At 45.5% G+C, this 20,951-nt stretch overlaps 1 protein-coding gene across 1 annotated transcript; it reads left to right on the top strand.

The window, feature by feature from the left end:
* Nucleotides 1-4,299: 4,299 nt before the first annotated feature.
* Nucleotides 4,300-13,241, top strand: LOC147341332 (zinc finger protein 75D-like). The gene is made up of 5 exons (XM_086389188.1): nucleotides 4,300-4,845; nucleotides 6,022-6,211; nucleotides 6,909-7,000; nucleotides 7,330-7,456; nucleotides 12,932-13,241. Exons 1-5 carry the CDS (start codon nucleotides 4,399-4,401, stop codon nucleotides 13,156-13,158), a joined length of 1,083 nt encoding a protein of 360 aa, XP_086245314.1. The 5' UTR covers nucleotides 4,300-4,398; the 3' UTR covers nucleotides 13,159-13,241.
* The last annotated feature ends 7,710 nt before the right edge of the window (nucleotides 13,242-20,951 follow it).

Raw genomic sequence — 20,951 nt, 5'->3', positions numbered from 1 at the left:
CTAAGCCATAGTAGGTTATAAGGAAAACTGAAGAGATCATTATACTTATTTCCATATTCATTCTAAATGGCTAACTGTATAATCTAATTTCTATTGAAGACAATTATAAGGAATAACTTCGAGCAGATTAATATTAAATTTCACATGGTTTACAAATCTCACTATTTAAAAAAGAGGAAAAAGAAAATGCCTTTATCTGACCATCCTCACTGGTGAGTGACCCAGCTGAAAGGTAAGCCTGGAATTATCCAGAAGCAACAATGCTCTGACTTTTCTTCCATTGTCATAAAACATTCGGTTGAAAAGGCCTCACGTCAGGAACACAGCTTTGAAAGAATCATTCTGAAAACGACTCCTTGGTGAAGCAAACATGTTTACTAGTTTTACAATCACAGATAATGCACGGTGTCCTCTCACACTTTAGGGCAGCTTTGCTCTGCAAATAAGGGTTAACCTTATCTTCTGAGTGTAATCTTAGTTTGCATGTTAAAAGGAGAACAGGCACTCTTGTTTATTTTCCTCCTTGGCATGTAGATCTCTGGTATCCTTGCCAGAGGAGTTTCTCACACTGATTTTTCACACTAAGGTCAGTTTCATCTCCAGTGTACAACTGAGCTACACATAATTTCTTGTCTTCGAGTCTTATAGATAACTTTTGTCCAAATGGCTCTGCTGCTGAAAAGTCGCTTCAGTCGTGTCCGAATCTGTGCGACCCCATAGACGGAAGCCCACCAGGCTCCCCTGTCCCTGGGATTCTCGAGGCAAGAATACGGGAGTGGGTTGCCATTTCCTTCTCCAATACATGAAAGTGAAAAGTGAAAGTGAAGTCGCACAGACTTCTCCGACTCTTATCCACCCCATGGACTGCAGCCTACCAGGCTCCTCTGAGCATAGGATTTTCCAGGCAAGAGTACTGGAGTGGGGTGCCATTGCCTTCTCCGCCAAATGGCTCAATAATAGGTAAACAATGAAAATTTGGAGACACTGACAACATGAGATATCCGGGTTCTTAGAAAGATGCCTTCTCCAAAGAACTATGCTAAGCAGTACAGGACGTGTAAGATGAAACAAGAGTCCTGTTCTTCAGGGATGCATAATACAGTAGCAAAAGCATGGGGTGTGACAACAGGAGACCTACAATTGGTCTAAAATCTGCCACCTGTAATCCACGTGACTCTGCGGACGCCAAGTCCTGTATCTGAATTTCTTTATACGTCAAAGAGAAATATAAACGGAAGGGACACCACGAGGTTCAAACCTAGCTAACAAGAATAACGGAGAAGGCCGTGGCACCCCACTCCAGTACTCTTGCCTGGAAAATCCCATGGACGGAGGAGCCTGGAAGGCTGCAGTCCGTGGGGTCGCTGAGGGTCGGACACGACTGAGCGACTTCACTTTCACTTTTCACTTGCATGCATTGGAGAAGAAAATGGCAACCCACTCCAGTGTTCTTGCCTGGAGACTCCCAGGGACCGGGGGAGCCTGGTGGGCTGCCGTCCATGGGGTCGCACGGAGTCGGACACGACTCAAGCGACTTGGCGGCGGCGGCCACAGCAGCAGCAGCAGCATCAAGAATAAACAATAATAGTTGGGAAGCACGTGCCTGCAAACCAGAAAAGGATTTTTAAAATATCAGGGACTGCTGCTCCTGATCCAGCGAGGGGTCTGGCCAGGAGGACCAAAAGCCTCTTAACTCGAGTCCCCGGGACAATCCTAGTGATGACTTTCGGAGATAGGGGTCCTAGCCAGGCGAACTTCCTGGGAGAAAAGGCCCCCGGCTGTTGGAACGCGATTCGGCAGTAATCTGGACGCAAGACACGCGGCAAGTCGGGGGGTCCGAGATCGCGGACGCTCGCAGGAGACAACCTCCTTCGCGGCGCCGCCAGGACTCCCGGGAGCCCGAGACTCGGTGACATGAACTGTCCTTTTTTCCTGCATCCGGGGCTGACCCCAGGATGGGGCGGACGTGCGGGACGCTTCCTGACTCGCGTGTGCGCGCCTACGCAGGTTTGGGGGGCAGAGGAGAGGGGGGGGGTGATGGGCGTGGCTATCACGCAGCCACCGGAAGCCATCCTTTCGTTTCCGGTGGGCGCCCGGCCCACAGCACGAGACCCCAGAATGGCGAGCCGGGGTACGGTCTCGAGGCGCTAGAGGGGTCACGCCGGTGACTGAACTCGCAAGGTCCGCGCGCGCCCGGGGCCTCGCGCCTTCCCGGCACCGCCCCCGGGGGCGCGGGAACCCGGACCTGCCTGCCTCCCCGCGACGGCGTGAGGTGTGGTGACTTGATAGCCGAGCCCAGGAAGAGGGAATTGGCGTCCACGGAAGCCAGAGCTGGGTGGAGGTAATCGAGAAGCTGATTTTCCTTGGGGGTTTGGTCAGGAGAGCCTCGAGAAATCCCGAGCCATGCCCTTAGAGATACCTCACGAGCCAGCGGGGGTGGGGGGAAGGGCGGAAGTTAGCCGGGGCGGGCGGCCTTTTCGATGTCGCTGTGGCTTCTTTGCTGGGCGGCGGGTGGGTCTGAGACCCGGCGATACCTGTTCTCGAGGAGGCCGGTACTCAGGCCGGCACCTACAGTCATATCTAACCTCCGGAAGCAAACTTCTGGACACCGTGTGGAAACAAACCCCAGGGTTGCTGCTGAAGTAGCCTTGGAGGCTGCTGTTGTGTGGAGAGCTTTTGGTACTTTGGACCCAGAAGGTGGAGGTGGGCCGTAGGGCGGAAAGGCCTACCAGGGCACCCAGCGAAACTTGCCCGTTTCTGCTGGCTTATGAGCATATTACTGGTGAATTTGAAAGTCGCGCAGTTGTGTCCAACTCTCTGCGAATGCAGTCCGTGGAATTCTCCAGGCCAGAACACTGGGGAAACTGTAGCGTTTCCCGCCTCCAGGGGATCTTCCCAACCCAGGGGTCGAACCTAGGTCTCCCACATTGTGGGCGGATTCTTTACCACCGGAGCCACAAGGGGGAAGTCCCAAGAATACTGGAGTGGGTAGCCTGTCCCTTCTCCAGCAGATCTTCCCGGCCTAGGAATCGAACTGGGGTCTCCTGCATTGCAGGCGGAACTGAGCTAGCAGGGAAGCTCCGAGAAAGAGGTCATTTCAGCCTCCAAGACATTAGTTTCTGCTGACAGAGAAATGCAGGAAGTGTCCCTGTACTTCTGGAGCCATTCCTTTGAACACCTGTGGCTTCCTTGAAAGAGCCTTGTTGTTGTTTCTCTTGGGTCACCTCTGAGAAAATCAGACTCTCAAGGCCATCGTCAGCCTTGCTTAAAAATCTCTTATGACCCTGAGGAAATGTCAAGTCAAGACAAGGGTTACCTTTTCTAGGACCTTTCTTGTTTCCAAAGATCCTTAATCGTCCCTGTTTCTCCGTTTGTGTGTGTGTGTGTGTGTGTGTGTGTGTGTGTTTTAAGAGTGTGACGTTTGGATATCTTGGAAACAAATGGAGCTGTCAGTTTTTCTAGTTAAGTGAGCAGAAAATTTCATACACAGGTAGAAAGGGGCTCCTGCTGCTGCTGCTGCTGCTGCTGCTGCTAAGTCGTTTCAGTCGTGTCCGACTCTGTGGGACCCCATGGACGGCAGCCCACCAGGCTCCCCCCTGCCTGGGATTCTCCAGGCAAGAGTACTGGAGTGGGGTGCCATTGTGTTCTGTGAACAAGGGGCACAGTGACATTCAAATGTGTTCCCAGGAGGTGCCAAAGAAGCAGTGTTAATGCCATCTAATAGCTTAGTGGGCGAAACTTGCTGAAAGGAATAAGGTTACTTTTTCTCTAATTTTTTTCTGATCTGAGTGTTTCAGTTTCCCTTCAAGTATTAATATGCTGAAAAAGATAATCTAGATGTTCCATGAAGCAAAGGAATCAGTCTGCATAAGAAGATGAAGGGACAGAGCAGTTGTCCCTCATCTCACTGAGGATAAGAAACTGGAATGATCTATTAAAATGTAGAGAAAGTCAAATACCCCCATTTATAAAGGTGGGACAGGAAGTGCACAGATTAAGTATTGGATAACATCAAAGCTCCTTTTAGCAAATGCATGTAAGTTTTTTCATCCCTCAACCTTAAAGAAAAAGTGATGAACTAGCATTTCTCTTTCCAGAGTTGTATATTTGTTTCAAAGTTGGGTAACAGAGGAAAGGTTGAAAACATGTCCTGAGTCTTGAGCCTTCACGAGTGGCAGTTAATTTTAAAGAGGAGGCAGAACGGTTACTTCTGTTCCTCCTTTTCTGATAACTTTCTGTTCTTCTTCTCTGATAAGTAAGTAAATGTGCGTCATGTGGCTTTCTTCTTGACGTGTACTTTTTTTTTCCTCCCCTCTCTCAGTGCCCTTGGGGAGAAGATCCACTCATTGGTTTTGTACCAAAGCTGACAAGGCCTCAGTTATCAGGTGGCCCAGGAGGATGTCACAAATAGAAGAAAAGCTGTTCCCAGAGCAAATAATGATGAGCCCTGTGAAGGCGCCTGCATGCTTGTACCCACATGTGGAGGTTTTACAGGGGACTAAGAGGTCTGTGAAAGAGAGTTCCAATAAGAGTAAGAAATCCAGCCCACAGATGGGCAGTCTTCATCCTGAGAGTGCTCGCCAGCACTTCCGGAGCTTCTGTTACCATGACACACCTGGACCGTATGAGGCTGTCAGCCAACTGCAGGAATTATGCTCTCAGTGGCTGAGGCCAGAGATCCACTCAAAAGAGCAAATCTTGGAATTGCTGGTGCTGGAGCAGTTCCTGGACGTTCTGCCCAGTCATATCCAGAACTGGGTGCAGAAGTATCATCCACAGAACGTCAAAGAGGCTGTGGCCCTGGTAGACCGCTTTCAGAGAGAATCTGGTGGAATAAGCAATGAGGTGAGCAGAAAGATTCCTTACATGTACACTGTGAAAGAGGGTGAAAGTGGGGTCAATAATTGGAGAATGAGATGGATTAAGTCACTCTTCTGTTGTTCCTTTAGAATAACTAAGTGCAATCTGAAATCACAGGCTTGCACTGACAGCTTCCAGGTTGGGGAGTTCCTGAGAGTCTTTTCCTGGCCTTAGAAAAAGAAATGCATTTTGCCCTCTTTAGGGCCAGGGTGAATTGAAGGTGGTGGGCCTGGCCTAGCATGGCCAAGGAGATAGGACCTAGCAGCCAAGAAATAAAAGGCAAGAAAATGCTAGGAAGGGAGGAAAAAACCTCCAAATGCAGGGTTTTAAAGGTCAAAGGCAGGAGAGGGTAGCAGCCAAAGTATAAATCAAACCTTTCTGGGGAGACTGCAAAGAAAGAGAGGAAATGGAAAGAGAAAAGGGAAACAAGGATCAGAAAGAAGAAAAAAGCTAACAGTAAAATGGAGAAAATCTGAATGCTGAGGGGTGGTGCTCTCTGGGCTGGGAACACACATCGCAGGGCCAGGAGAAAAGCATCTCCATGGCCTGCCTTCATTGCTTTGCCTTGGCCTTGCTGGTGAGTGGGTAACCAGGTCTGCCCTGGGGCGATGGCAGCCTACTTGTCCTTGAGAGCCCCGCCTTGAGGAGCACAAGTGTCTTATACACCTGAAGTATATGGCAGAAAGTTGAATCCAGCTCTTTCCCCATTTTTTCCTCCGCTGCATCCCCTTTCTCCATGAAATTGTTCCCTGGACGTGGGAGGATTGGAAAATCCACCTGACAGAAAACCCTCTTTTATTCATTTTCTTATTCTTTAGAGGAAACTAGAAAATCAAAGTCCACTAAAGCAAGGATCCAAGCCTAGAAAGCAAGAGATTGGAGGCAGTGAGAGAACAGACAGCCTACCCCTACCCTGCTCTTGGCCTGAGCTGTGACTGTCCAAGGAGGTGTGGAGGCAAGCAAGTCATAGCTTCTCTCATTTTAATCTGATTTTCCCAGATCATGTGTACAGTTCTTTGTGAGAAAATCGTGGCGCAATATCTCTTCATTTTTAAAAATTTCCTTACTGCTCCCCAAACCTGGACTCTACTCTTATTTGTTCTTCCATCACCACCCCAAAACCAAAAGCTCTTTTCTAATGAGGATGGGGGTTATTTTTAGGTCACAACCCATCAACTGGGAAATGACACAGCGCTCTTGGGAGGAACAGCAGTGGCCCCAGGCTTTAAGTGGAAGCCAGCAGAGCCCCAGCCAGTGGGTGTGTTCCAGGAAGCATGTTCGAATATATACCAAGTACTGCAGGATCCGGGCTGGAATACTCACAAAGAAAGCCAGCCTGTGGATAAAGGAGGTGAGGAGTTTCATCATCATTATATTCTCCTGGGAGCTGTGATAGTAATTGGTTCAGGGAGCATTGCATGGGAATTTTCCAGGTGCCCAGTCATGCTTTCAGTTAGGATGTGTTTCTAGTGAGAGTACAGTAGGTCTGTGGTGGGTGAAGGTGAAGGCCATTCTGGGGTACAGAAGCATCCAAACCACAGAACCCTGGTATTCACAATGTGGACCTTTCTCTATAGAAATTTGAGAGGGGAGAAGAAGGTAGAGCAGGGACAAGGCAGGGGGGTCATCTCACCATTAGAAGTTAGAGGAGAAATTGGGATCAGAAATGGGCTGTCAGTGGCAGAATGGGAAGAGAATTGTACACCAGGAAAAAAGTGATAAAAGAAATCTCCCATGTTTCCCACCAAGGTTTTAATTTTCAAACACCTCTAATGCTTGCCTAGCTCAGTGAACATTTTCTTTAATGAGAGGAAAAGCAGTGGATTTCCTTTCATTTAATGAAAACTGGGAACCAGTTCTATGGAGTGGTGGCTTTTTGGTTCTAATTTATGAGAAGGCCACTTGTGGTGCACATGTGTGAGCTCGTGTGTGCACACACACACGTGAAGGTGAGCTGTCTTTACTGAGGGAGTCCTAAACTGTAGAAGTTGGTTTGGGGTATTCATAAACAGAAAAAATATATTTTTTTTCTGGCTCCTTCCCCACAGCTGTGCCTGCTGAAGAGAGTCCAACCTTTTCTGAGGAGAAAAGCACCCCAAGCTGCAAGTTGGCATCTAAGCTCACCTTGCCTATGTCCCAGGTGAGCTGTACTTTACAAGCGTTTTCAGGCAGCCTGAATGTGGCCTTGTCTGCTTTTCTCTGCTGCCCATGATCCTGCCTTACACAGCAGATGCTCTGAGGCACATTAGCCCAGGGTGTTCCCTAGGCAACTAGGATTGGCGCTGTGGGATTGGGCACCTCCCAAGCCGTGTACTGATCTCTTGGGCACCTTTCCTGTCATCTCACTCCTTTTCCCTTGAATCTTCTCTTAACTTTTTTGGTAACTGGCCTCCCATGTAATTCAGAAATGAGTGATAGGACGGCTTCTGTTGTAGCGAGTACTGAACTACAACTTACTCTCTTCTCTAGAGTCCGTTGACATTTGCAGATGTGGCCTTGTATTTTTCCGAGGAAGAATGGAAAATAATGACCCCTGATGAGAAGACCCTCTACCTTGATGTAATGCAGGAACTCTATGAGGATGTCGCCTCTGTAGGTAAAGAGTCTTCCTTTCCTTTGTACAGCAATTGAGCAATCTGTTACATCCTCAGTTCATGGAAAATGCACACCTGTGAGAGTGTCCCAGCAGTGGGTTGGTTCTCAGCTTGATGGTGTGAGGGGAGAGGGAAGGCAGATCCAGATCACCTGGAGAGCTTTTTACAAATACACCTCTTTCTCCTAAGTAGACTGCTTGATCTATCATACTCTTGCCCTACCCTGCAAGCCCACTCTTGCCAGATCTTTTCCATGTCAGTAGAAAGCACAGTTTACCCAGGTGTTCAGGCCCCAAAACTCTCAGTTATCCTTTTTTCCAGTCCTTTTGTTATCCCCTACCCCCCAGCCAATCAGGGAGCGAGTACTCTTAACTCTGTCTTCAAAAGAGCTCCTGAATACAACCATGTCTCAACCTCTTCTGCTCTTACCATCCTGGTCTCTGCCGCCTCATCTCTAACCAGGTCTGCTGGAATACCACAAGACTCCTGTCCCACGACGTTTCCATGTGTCCTTAGGGTTAGTTCCTAGCTTCCTCATTGTACATCCAGCCACAGCCACGGTAGAATATAAAGAAGATACTGAGTTTAAGATTCTGCCCATTTAAATGTTTGGAGTAAATAAAAGTATAGAGAGTTATTCGCTTTTTCTGAAAATAGTCTGGAATTTAGATGGCAGTCCATGACCTCCAAGTTTTATTCTCAGAGCGTTATCATTGCACCCTAAACTTAAAGTGATCTGTTTAGCACAAGGGCAAGAACCACAGACCCAACGTCCCTAAGAGTTCGAGGACATTCTTGGAGAGTCTCTTTGAGGTAAACGTACATATAGGAAGAGGAGAAAATTCCTTAATAGGAGCCTTTATAAAGGCTTAACAATTTTAAGATTTTGTTCCTCTATATTTTTAAAAATTAACCTCTTTATTGACTGACTTGTAGATTCACAAGCATATTTAAAATGTAATTCAAAGAACCCATATACGCTTTACCCATTTTCCCTCAGTGATAACTTTTGCAAACGTACATGACGTCACAACCAGGATAATAAAATGGGTACAGTCCACTGACCTTATTCATACTTTGATTTTCCTTGTATTCATTGGTGGGTGTGTATGTATTTAGTTATATAAGATTTGATCACGTGGAGGTTTGTATATTCACCACCCCAATGCAGATCCATTACCACAAGGATCCTTCCTGTTGCCCTTTTATCAATACAACAACACACCCTTCCCTCCCACACCCTACCTCATCACCAACCTGTGCCAACCACTGATCTGCTTACAGTTTTCAAAAATTTTGTCATTTCAAAAATAGAGCTTTGGGAGATTAACTTTTCTCCTTCACAATAATTCCCTGGAAATTCATCTGAGTTATTGTGTGTATCAGTAGTTCATTCATTTTTACTGCTGAGAAGTGTTCTGTAATATTGATAAACGATTGAAAGATATTTTTGCTGTCTTCAGTCTTGGGCTATTGTGAATAAAGCTGCCATGAACATTCCTGTACAGAATTTTGTGTAGAGATGGTAAGTTTGCGTTTCTCTGGGATAGAGAGTGAAAGAGTGAAATTGCCATTTCATATGGTAATTAGATGTTGAATGCTAAACTGGTTTTTAGAGTGGCTGCATTATTTGACCTTCCTGGCCAGCAATGGATGTGATCCTTTCTCCACATTCTTGCCATTGTTTAATAGTATTACCACTTAAAAATTTTTTGGCTTTCTGTTAAGTATGTAATGTTATCTCATTGTGGCTTGGACTTGCATTTCGCTAATAGCTGATGATGATGTAGTTTTTCATGTGCTTATTTGCCATCTTTATATTATCTTCAGTGAAACGGCCTTTGCCATGGTTTTCATTTGGTTGTTTTTTAAGTGTTGAATTTTGAGAGTTCTTGTATAGATTGTAGTGCTTTCTAGCGTATATGGTTTGCAAGTAGTTTCCCCAAGTCTGTATATTTTTCCTTTTATCCTCTTCCCATGGGTTTCCACAGAGTAAGTTTTTTATTTTGATGCCCAGTTTTTCACTTTTCTTTTTACCGGTTATCTTTGCTATCAGGGCTAGCCATAGATCCCTAAAATTTTCTATGTTTTTCCTAAAAGTTTTTTAAGTTTGCATTTAAGTCTGTGATTCATATTGAGTAGATTCTATATAAGATATGAAATTTAGATTGAAGCTCATTTGTGTTTTTGCTTGTGTAGGTCCAGTTGCTTCAGCCTTGTTTATTGAAAAGGCTGGCCTTCCTCCATTGAATTGCTTTTGCACTTTGGTCAAAATCAGTTGGGCATACTTGTGTATCTGTTTTGTTCCATCGAGTTATGTGTGAGTCTTTCTTCCCACTGTATTTTGTCAAGATCAATTTTATTTTAAGCTATGCTAGGGCCTGTCCCTTTCCATGTAAAGTTTAGAATACGCTTATCTATAAGAAACTTTTTTGGAATTTTGCTAGAAATAACATGAAACTATATGTGAATTTGAGGAGGAATGATCTCTTTACTGTGTTGATTTTTCCAAACAATGAACGCAGTATGTTTTTCAAGTTTTCTTTGATTTCTTTCATCATTTAAAAAATGTTATCTACTTATCTATTTTGGCTACACTGGGTCTTTACTGTGGTGTGCAGCCTCCCTAGTTAGAGCTCGAGGGCTCTCTCTAGTTGCAGGGTGCTAGCTTCATTGCCCTGGGGCATGTGGGATTTTAGTTCCCCAACCAGGGATCAGACCTGAGTCCCCTGCATTGGAAGGTGGATTCTTAACCACTGGACCACCAGGGAAGTCCCATCACCAACTTTCTGATAGAGAAAAAAATTTATTTTATCTATGTTTGTGTTAGTTATTCATCTACTTTTTATAATTTTCAGTGTGCAGATCCTCTACATGTTTGCCAAGCATATGCAGGAGCATTTAATTTTCATTGGCATAACTGTAAATGGTATTATTTTAAATTTTTGTTAAAACAAATGTTCAGTGTTTTTATATAGGTCTGCCTCTAATTTTATGTTTTCTTCTTTTATCCTGTGACCCTACTGAACTTGCTTATGAGTTCTAGGAAGGCGTTTTTTGGTAAATTTCTTGGGGTTTTTATACATAGTCACATGATCTACAGTGCTTTTTATTTCTTTATTTATTTGTTGCCTTGTTGCAGTAGGTCCAACTTCTGGTACAATGTTGAATATGAATGGTGAGAGCAAACATCCTTGCCTTCTTCTCAGTTTTATCATGGAAACGTTATGTCTTTCACTTTTACATGTGATGTTCGTGCAGGGTTTTTATTGATACTTTATCAGGTTGATAATAATTCCTAACTTTCCTAGGGTTTTATTTATTTATTTTTGGCTGTGCTGGGTCTTCATTGCAGCACTCGGGATCTCTTTAGTTGAAGTGTGTGAACACTTAGTTGTGGCATACAAATTCTTCGTTGCGTCCTTTCGGTATCTAGTTCCCTGACCAGGAATTGAACCTGGGCCGCTTGTATTGGGAATGTGGAGTCTCAGCCACTGGTCCACCAGGGAAGTCTCTCTTGAGTTTTTTTTATCGTTAATGGATGTAGGGTTTGTCAAATACTTTTCTGTGTCAGTCAATGGGATTATGATCTTTCAAAGCTTGTTGATATATGGTGGGTTATGTTGGTTGATTTCAAATATGGAAATCCTACTTGATCACGGTATATAATGCTTACATACTGTTACATTCAGCTTGCCAATATTTTGTTGAGGATTTTCGTGTTGAAGTTCATGGGAGATGTTAGTCTGTAGTTTTCCTTCTGAGTACTGTCTTTGTGTGATTTTGTTATCAGGGTAATTACTGGCCTTATGAAATGATTTGGGTAATAGTTCTTGTTTTCTGGAAGAGATGATATAAAAGTGGTGTTAATTGTATAGATACTTTGTAGAATGCTCCAGTAACACTATATGAATCTGGAGATGTCTGTTTTGGCAGCTTTTTAATTATGAGTTCAAGTTTTAATTTTCAGAGTGCTATTCAGATTATCTATTTCACACTGGTTGAATTCTGGTAGTTTGTAGATTTTGAGAAATTTACCCATTTCCCCCTAACTTTTAACATTTGTGAACATAAGTTGCTGATAGTATTCCCTTATTATCTCTTTAATTGCTGCAGAACGTGTAGTGATAGACCCAGTTCCTTCCTGATATGGATGGTTTGCATCTTCTTTCATTTTTGCCTAAGTTAATACAGGTTTATCAGTTCTATTAATTTTTGAGGAGCAAGTTTTTTGTTTAATTTTTGCTGTCATCTTTATTATTCCTTCAATTTTTATTTTCCTTTTATTCTAGCTTCTTCAGGTAGAAACGTAGATTATTTATTTGAGAGCTTTCCTCTTTTCTGTTGTGTGCCTTTAGGGCTATACATTTTCCTCTGAGCATTCCTATAGCTGCATTCCACATATTTTGATTATATTATATAATTTCATTTTCATTTAAGTATGTATTTTTAAATTTCCCTTGAGACTTTCTCTTTGAATCATGGATTATTAAGAAGTATATTTCCATTTGTCCCCATATATTTAAAATTTTTCTGTTGCCTTTGTGGTTTTGATTACCAATCTGATTCCATTTTTGTCAGATTGCTTTTTCTCACTCAGGTTGTGTTTTGGTTTTTTTTTTTTTTTGGTTCTAGGTGTTCTGTGTGATTTGTGATCTGTTTTTTTGTATCCTGATCATTTTGTCTATTATGTTAGGAGAGTCTGAGTCCTATTTAAATATTTTAATGGGCAGTCACTCTGTTTTAGTTTAGCATGTAAGTTCTTTTCTACTTTGTGGAATATGTGTCTAGTGACAGCTTAATTTTCAGAGCCTTTATGGTATTATTTTGGTCTCCTCGATTTATGTGGTACTGCTGGGATTCCCATGTGCTCCTGCTCATGCTGCCAGAGAGTGAGGAATGAGGAAGATCATTACTTAGGCTAGAGTGTCTCTCAGTGGGAACCTCTGACCCTTAGGGATGAAGAGGCTTCCTGGGGCCGGCTGCTAGTGGCTGGTTAGCTAGGTCCATCTTGCTAGTTCTGCATGACCAATCTTACGTCTCCGATTGGAGTTCTGATGTTGTAAGATGGTTTCCCGTTTCCGATTGCGGATGGAGTGAGCCTATTCAGGTAGCCTTCTGTTGCTCGGTTGAGATTTGGAAAACACGAGATCTGGGTTGCCTACATTTCTGGATGTGGGGATGTAAGATACCTACTGTGTTACTCTTCCAGTCCTGGAGTCCCAAACCATTTTGCCTTCCTCTTACCACTTTATAGAATTCTCTGTTCATTGTATCTTGCATTCTTAAATGGATTTGTAGTTGTGCCCAGAAAGGAAGACCAGGGAAAAATGGGTCTGTGCCATTTTGTCCAGATTGGACCAAAAATCCCTTGTTTCCTGTATTTTTAAAAAGCTGTCAGCATTGATTTTTCTTCCATGCCGACAGTTTTCTTGTTCTGCGAAACAGATGGCTGATTCTTCTGTTTATTCCAACAGGGTTAAAGCTCACAAATGACACTGGAAATGACCCACCTGTATCTCTTCCTACATTAGAGATACAACCATCAGGATGCGAAGTATTAGGAAAGGCCACAATGAAAGATGCTGAGATAACAGTGGGCAATGAAAATCACGGTGATACATGCAGGGTACGGAAACGACCTCGCAGTCCCGAAGCCCCAGCTCTCGCCAGCCACTTCGTGCCTGGTGACAAACTGCACTGAAACTCTCAAAACGGGCCCTTTCCATGAAACTCAAGGAAATTATCTGAGTGCAGCCAACCTGTTGTTTCACTTTAGCCTAAGGAGGGAGCAGAAGAAAGAAATTTTTCATCAGAAACATGAATGATTGACCCTGACCGAAAAGGTAGGAGGCCAGAGGTTGGACTTGCGGGCTGGAGGGAGGCTGTTGCCATGGCATCTACATATCCAGCCCCTGGGGGGCTTGGGGGAGGAAGGGACCCGTGGAAGCCAGCCTGGAAAGCTGCCAAGCCAAGAGCAGGCAAGGCAGGGTGCACACAGGCCCTCTGGACAACCTTGTCATATTTCCAACTTGGGGATGAGAGGCAACTTCCTGGGCATCTCGGAGGGTCAGCCCATCACCTCGGCCCATGGCCCCGGTAGTGTCACCTGAACACGGGGGAATGGAGGGAAATGGCCCTGGAGAGGCCCTGAGAAAGCCCTAGAAGAGAGCGGATGCTGGCCCCCTTGTCCTCCACCCCTCAAGAGGCAGCCTGGACGGATGGTTGTGTTCTTGGCCCAAGCCCAGGTCTGTCACTTTCTCAGCCCTTCACAAGACTTCCTCCTGGCAGGTCTCTGGGACTGCTCTCTGCCTGCTCCTGCTGTCTCTCTTGCTCCTCTCCACCCTCCAAAGCTTTGCATCAGGGGACAGGGAAGAGTGGGAAATACGTGTTCCTCCCAGCCCTGCCCCATCTCAGCCACGCTCCCTCCACCTCCTACCAGTACCCTCCTGGTGCCACAGAATGCGCTGCTCCAGTCCTGGACAGCCTCCAGCAGCCCCTGTGTCCCAAAGGATTTGGGAAAGTGGGGGTCTCCTTGAGTGGCGGGCAGCTGTCAGGCCGGGGTGGGAGAGCAGATGGAGAAGAGGCTTGTAGGGTAGGCAACAACTGGGGAGACGGGGACATCTCTGGGTGAAGAGGCAACTCTCAAGTCCCCATGTTTTTCTTGCAGGAACTGGTTTTATAGAAGGTGAACCGCCCCTTCCGTGGTCTTGTCCAGAGAGTCAAATCCCTGCCTGGGGCACCCCTGACCCTAGAGTTGCCTGGGGAGCACCTGAGAAAATTGCCTGACCCCTCGAAGAGAGGCAGGGCCTTCCAGGTGGAGAGCCCGAGGGAAGGGGTGGCCTGGTGATCCAGTACTGGCATGGGGAAGGAAGGATGGAGCTAGAGACACTCTGGTGGAGCAGGTTCTCCCCACCTGCTGGGCTCTGGGAAGGGAGACATTTGCCCTTGTGACATAGATCAGAAGTGGGGGAGCTGAACCTGCCTCTGGGTCTGCACGGCCTACCTGCCCCCCAGTCTCTGGGAGACCTGGCACAGTGGGATGGGGGAGGGGAGCACAGGCTCCCAAGAGATCTAGAGAGAGAGAGAGGCCCGTGGCAGGGAAGGTGAGAGCAAGTCACAGGCAAGAACTGGGGGACAGTCTGAGCTGATACGGTCACTGGAGAGATGAGTCCCAGAACCCCCTTGGGGAGCAAGGTCCTTACACACAAACCTCCCCACCCCAACCCAAGCCCCATGCAAGGCTTAACCAGGGGTTCCTTGGTGTTGAGTGGCACAGGCCTCTCAGTTTGGGTGGGAGTGTCGGCTGACTCCTGGGGCCGAGTGTAATAGGAGGGAAGGGATACAAGTGGGTGGGGTGGAGCTGAGACCCACACATGACCCCATGTCTCTGTCTCCAGGCTGCCCCTCCTGCTAGGATCACACAGGAGCATCTGCTCTGGATGGGCCTGCAGCGGTCCTGGCTGTGCTGCTGACTGGTGCACCAGGAGCGGCACTGAGGGGAGCCGGGAGAGGCCCTGGCCCTCACCCACATCCCACATCCACATCTGCCCCCTCACTGATTGCTTGCGGTCCTGGTCCTCAGTTCCTGGGACTAAGAACCACAGCAGCCTGGTTGCCCCTGGGACAGAGGGGCTGAGCCTCACACCATGTGCCCTTCTCAGCCACCCAGGGCCCAGCTGAAGAGCTCTGCCTGCCTCACCCTGAGGCCTGAGGCTGTACCCAGGCTACCACATGCGCCCCGCAGATTCCCACAGACGGAAGGGCGCTGATGGCTTCCTCCCTTGTGCCAAGTTGCCTGGAAACCCCTGGTCCTGGTGGCCCCTCCTCCACCCCAACTGTGTCCCTCCAGGACCACTTCCGGGAGACTGCCAGCCTTTGGACTGCATCCCTGGAGTTCTGAGAGACTGTGACACGGGCTGCAGGGGAGGAGAGGAGCGGAGGACCAGGGGCCTCCTTGGGGCTGATGCGTAAATATGTCCTTTTCAAGTTTGGATCTCATCCTCCGTGTGACTGGATGCCCAGCTGCAGCCCCTTCCTGGGCCAGCCTGAGAGGACCTGGGGAGGGCACTAGGGAGGGTCTTTACTTAATATGTGCGTGCCTGTGTGTGAATGGGTGTGTGAGTGTGCATGTTGAGTGCATGTGTGAGTGTGGGGATGTGTGTGTGAATTTGCATGTTCATGCATGAGGGCTTGAGTGTGTAAGCGTGGGGATGTGTGTGTGGGTGTATGTGGATGAGTGTATGGGTATGAGTGCAGATGAATGCACGGATGTGTGTGTGTGAAGGTACGGGTGTGAGAGTGTGAATATACATGTCAGTGTGCATGTGTGAATGCGTGTGTGTGAGTGTTTATGCACACATGAGTGGCTGTGCGTTGCAGACGGTGCTGAGCTGTTAAGTGGGTGTGCTCTGGGGGACGGGCATCCTGTCCTCCCCAGGCTCCCAGCTCTGTTGGAGCTGCCTGGGCCCTGGGAGGCCGCTTCCCAAAGTGGAGAAAGTATGTTGGAGATTCAGGGGCCCCGGGCTTAGAGACCCATCATCACCTGCAGAGAATCCCCCCTCCCCATGGGGCTCTGGCTGGGGCTGTCTGCCCCCAAAGGTATTGGCTGTGGGAGGGGCGGGGACACGTCCTCAGCACGTGCTCCTGCCACTATTTTTCTTACTATTTTGATCTTGAGTAGTTTGCTGCTGCTGCTGCTCTCCCACCTCTTCCTCATCTCCTCACTAGGCCTCTGCTGCTCTCCTCTCTGTGTACTTTATTTATTTGCAATCTCTTTTTCAGGCAGTGGAGGTTCTACGCCATCACCGACTTGAATAAGACAGCTTTCCCTTTTCTGTGTGTGATGAACTCTCCACCAGTCAGCGCAGTCTGGTCAGAGAAATGTTCTTGTTTTCAGTGTTGTCAAATCTTGTGTCTATCTAAGTTAATAAAAAAAAATCATTTGAGTTCAATAAAAAAAAACACGGAGGCCTCTTGTTTCTGGTGTGGTGCCCCCTTGGAGGAGAGGGTCTGTTGGTGAGCTCACCCGACTCTGGTGGCCAGAAGCTGGGGGAGGGGAGCATCCTGAGGGCTATAATTGGGTGGGGTCATGGCAGGAAACCAGTGAATGTTATACTTCATATTAAGAGAACAAAGGGGTAATACATAATCATTCCAAAAGATTTAAAACATGGATTTGGTGAAATTCAATACCCATTCATGATTTTAACATCTTTTAAGAACATTGAAATTGTTAGGAACTCATTCTTCTGGCAAATAGTCTATAAAAAACCTCAGTGTGCATAGTATTTAATGGTGAAAGAATGTTCCTAATATTGGGAACAATGCATGGTGTCTACTCTTGCCATTTCTATTCATCATTGCAGTGGAAGCTTGAGCAAATGGAATAAGCCCCCTACCCTGACAAATCCATCCGAATTGGAAAGGAAGAAATAAAGCTTTATTTATTCACAGATCATCCTGTATGGAGAAAATAACAAGTAAAGCACAGACACAAAAAAGCCACTAGACCCATAAACAAATTTAGCAAGGCCAACAGGACACAATATCAACATCAAAATATCACTTATACTTGTACATACTAGCACCAAAAATTCCAAAAATGAAATTAAGAAAGCAACTGGATACACAATAGCCTTCAAAAGAATAAAACATTAGGGATAAATCCCATAAAAAATGAATAAGACCTGAAAACTAAAAATTACTTAAAACATTATAAGACATAGCTGAGAAAATTTAAACTTAGTAAAGATAGTTCATGGATTGGGAGACTCAATATGACAACCTTCCCCAAGTTTATCTGTAGATTGAGCCCAATATCTATCAAAATCTCAGCTGAATTTCCTGTAGAAGTTGACAAGCTGATCTTAAAATGTATGCGGAATATACATTTATATCACCTTAAATAGCCAAAACATTTTGAAAAAGGAAAACAGTTGAAGGATTTATCATACCTATTCCAGAAGTCATAAAGCCACAGCAATCAAAACAGTATGCATCTTGTACAAAGATAGTCATGTAGATCAGTGGAACAGATTGAGAAAGTATGAACAAATCCTTAAATTTATGATGAGATGGGTCTTCTATTGTGGCAAAATACACAACAAATGTCGCCATTTTAACCATTTTAAAGTATCAAATTCAGTAGCATGAAGTACATCCCCAATATGTAACCATCACCATTATCTAATTCTAGAATATTTCCATCACCACAGATGAGAACACCATGTGCATTGTCAGTCTTCATTACCTCCCTACCCTACTCCTTGGCAAATAGAAATATGCTTTCTGTCTCTATGTATATACTTTTTATGGGTATTTCATACAAATGGAATCATATGATATGTAACCTTTTATACCTGGCTTCTTAGTGTAATATTTTGTAGTTCATTCACATTATCTGTAGTTCATTCACATTATTGTATGTTTCTTTTAATGGGAGAATAAAATTCCATTTTATGGATATATGACATTTTATTTATCCAGTCATGTGTTTGTGGACATTTGTGTTGTTTCTACCTTTTTGCCATTGTGAATAGGGTTACTATGGACATTCAAGTACAGGTTTTGTTTGAACACCTGATTGCAATTTTGGGGGTCCACAACTAGGAGTAGAATTGCTGGATAACATGTTAATTCTGTGTTTAACTAATGGAAGAACTCACCAAACTGTTTTACATAGAGGCTGCACCATTTACAGTCCCACTTAGTAATGTATGATGATTCCACACTCTCCAACAGTTGTTATTTTTCTTTTCTAATTTACGGTTATCCTAGTATGTGTGAAGCAATTTTCATGTGCATTTCCCTAAGGCTAATGATGTGAAATTGGACTTCCTGGTGGCTCAGACAGTAAAGAATCTGCCTGCAGTGCAGGAGACCAGGGTTTGATCCCTAGGTTGGGAAGATCCCCTGGAGAAGGTAATGGTTACCCACTCCAGTATTCTTGCCTGGAGAATTTCATGGACAGAGGAGCCTGGTGGGCTACAGTCCCTGGAATTGCAAAAGAGTTGGACATGACTGAGCAGCTGACACTTTCAACTTTCAATGATGTGGAGCATCTGTTCATTTGATTGGTAGCCATTTATGTTTTCTTTGCAGAAATATTAGTACTTTGGGATAAATTTGACAAAATTTCTGGAAGACCTGTACACTGAAAATTACAGAAGGAATTAAATACTACAAACATAAATTGATATCTCATGCTCACAGATTTGAACACTCAATATTGCTGGATGGGAGCTCTAGAAAACTGACCTATAGATTCAATGCATTCCCAGTGAAGCAACAGTAGGACTTTGAAAATAAATTGACAAAGTGATTCCACCTTTCCATAGAAATACAAAAGGCTAAGGAGAGCCAAAATTTTTGAAAAAGAACAAAGATGCAGGATTTATACTACTTCATTTCAAAACTTGATATAGATCAACAATAATTCAGTGTGATCTTGGTATAAAGATAGATTTACAGATCAATGGATGAGAACAGAGTTCACAATATACTCAAAACTATATGGACGATTGCCTTTTTTTAAATTTATTTTAATTGGAAGCTAATTAAGAGGTGGATGAAACTATTACACAGAGTGAAGTAAGTCAGAAGGACTATTGCCTTCTGACTGAGGTGTAAATGCAGTACAACAGAGAAAAATAACATTTTCAACAAAATACTGGAAACATTGGAAAAGCACATCTTTAAAAACAAAAAAACACATAACATACAAAAATTAACTAGATATCATGAGACAACACCAAAATACATGCCACCTGCAAAGTACTGCAGTACTGAGAAGCACTACTCCCTGGAAGCTTGAGGGCCAAGAGGTTGACGTAAGTGAACTGTGTTGTACAAACAAACTAAGGAAGATTCATAATGATGCACCCAAAGCTACACAACTAGTGGGTGGGAGATGCAAGGTAGCAGCCAGGTTTCCTGACTTTCGGCTTAGGCTTTTCTGCACTATTCTGGTCAGTTGCACCCTGTGGCAGATTCCCTCTGATCCCAGAGGACAAGTTCATGCCTTGTTTCTGGGACAAAGCCCCTGTCACATGTCCCTGCATCTAAATCCATGACTTGTGGGACTTCCCTGGAGGTCCAGTAGTTAAGATTTCAGCCTCGGGGGCTCCCCAGGTGGTTCACTGGTTGAGAATCAGCCTGCCAGTGCATGACACGTGGCTTCGATCCCTGGTCCGGGAAGATTCCACTTTGCACGGAGCAACGAAGCTGGGTTCCACAACTGTGGAAGCCCTGGTGCCCTAGGTCCTGTGCTCTGAAATGAGAAGTCAGGGCAATGAGAAGTCTGAACGCTGCAAAAAAGAGTATCCCTGGCTCACCGCAGCTAGAGAAAGGCCCAGCACAGCAACAAAGACCCAGCTGCTGCTGCTAAGTCACTTCAGTTGTGTCCGACTCTGTGCAACCCCATAGACAGCCTCCCACCAGGCTCCCCTGTCCCTGGGATTCTCCAGGCAAGAACACTGGAGTGGGTTGCCATTTCCTCCTCCAATGCATGAAAGTGAAAAGTGAAAGTGAAGTCGCTCAGTCATGTCCGACTCTTAGCGACCCCATGGACTGCAGCCCACCAGGCTCCTCCATCCATGGGATTCTCCAGGCAAGAGTACTTGAGTGGGGTGCCATTGCCTTCTCCAAAGACCCAGCACAGCCAAAGTAAATATATAAATAAAAAATTATAAAGAACCTATGAACTGATTATGAGGTTCTGATATCTATGTTAGTGGAGCATCACCATCTGCTGGTTGATTCCTTGAACTATATCAGAAAGCCCTTGGGGTGTTGTGTTGCCAAAGGCTTCACCACAGACACAGTCACTGCTGCACAGCCAGTTTTGATAAGGTCAAGAGAAGAAAGAGAAGATAGCTTTGGGGGCACAGGAAGGGAGTGGGGGTGGTGGTGGATGTCAACGTGAGGCTATAGAATCTTGTATAACTCGAAAATATATTTGAGCAGCGTCTTCTACTTGTGGATTCCTTGAACTGCATCAGAAAGGTCCAGGGGAGATGTGTTCCTAAGGCCTCAGCAACAGGAACAGTCACCTGAGAAGAGTCAGTTTTGATAAGGGCAAGAGGAGAAAGAGAAGTGAGGTCTTGGGGCACAGCATAGGAGTGGGAGGAGCGGATGTCAATGTGAGGCCGTAGAGCCTAGTGTAACTCAATAACCTACCATCTGCTGGTGGATCTCATGAACTACATCAGAAAGCCCTGGGGATGAGTTGGCCACTCATTTTACATCAATCAATGAACACTGACCAAGGGGAACATTGACCACGTGGAAGCAGTCTATCCTCCAGGATAAATCTTTGTTACTGATCAGCTTGATTGAGAGCTGATCAGACGAGCTCCACAGTCTCAGGACCTCAAAAGGCAAGGCACTGGCTGAAGCTGCAAGGGCGTGGTGACTAAAGTTCTGCCTCTGACCTTCCATCCACACCAGCAGTGAGAGTCCTTAAGCCACTTCTGTAGTATATGCTTGCTTGCTACT

This window comes from Bos grunniens, chromosome X, assembly GCF_055505025.1.
Source record: "Bos grunniens cultivar Pamir isolate PY7600 chromosome X, Bosgru_T2T1.0, whole genome shotgun sequence".
Lineage (NCBI taxonomy): Eukaryota > Metazoa > Chordata > Mammalia > Artiodactyla > Bovidae > Bos > Bos grunniens.
This window is presented reverse-complemented; position numbering and strand designations above follow the sequence as displayed.

What these genes read in the sequence shown, in the direction of transcription:
- LOC147341332 (XM_086389188.1), top strand. Translation starts at nt 4,399, where the DNA reads ATGTCACAAATAGAAGAAAAGCTGTTCCCAGAGCAAATAATGATGAGC. An exon ending in CCAGCCTGTGGATAAAGGAG is followed by an intron (nt 6,212 to 6,908) that starts GTGAGGAGTTTC and finishes CCTTCCCCACAG; the next exon opens with CTGTGCCTGCTGAAGAGAGT. An exon ending in TCACCTTGCCTATGTCCCAG is followed by an intron (nt 7,001 to 7,329) that starts GTGAGCTGTACT and finishes TCTCTTCTCTAG; the next exon opens with AGTCCGTTGACATTTGCAGA.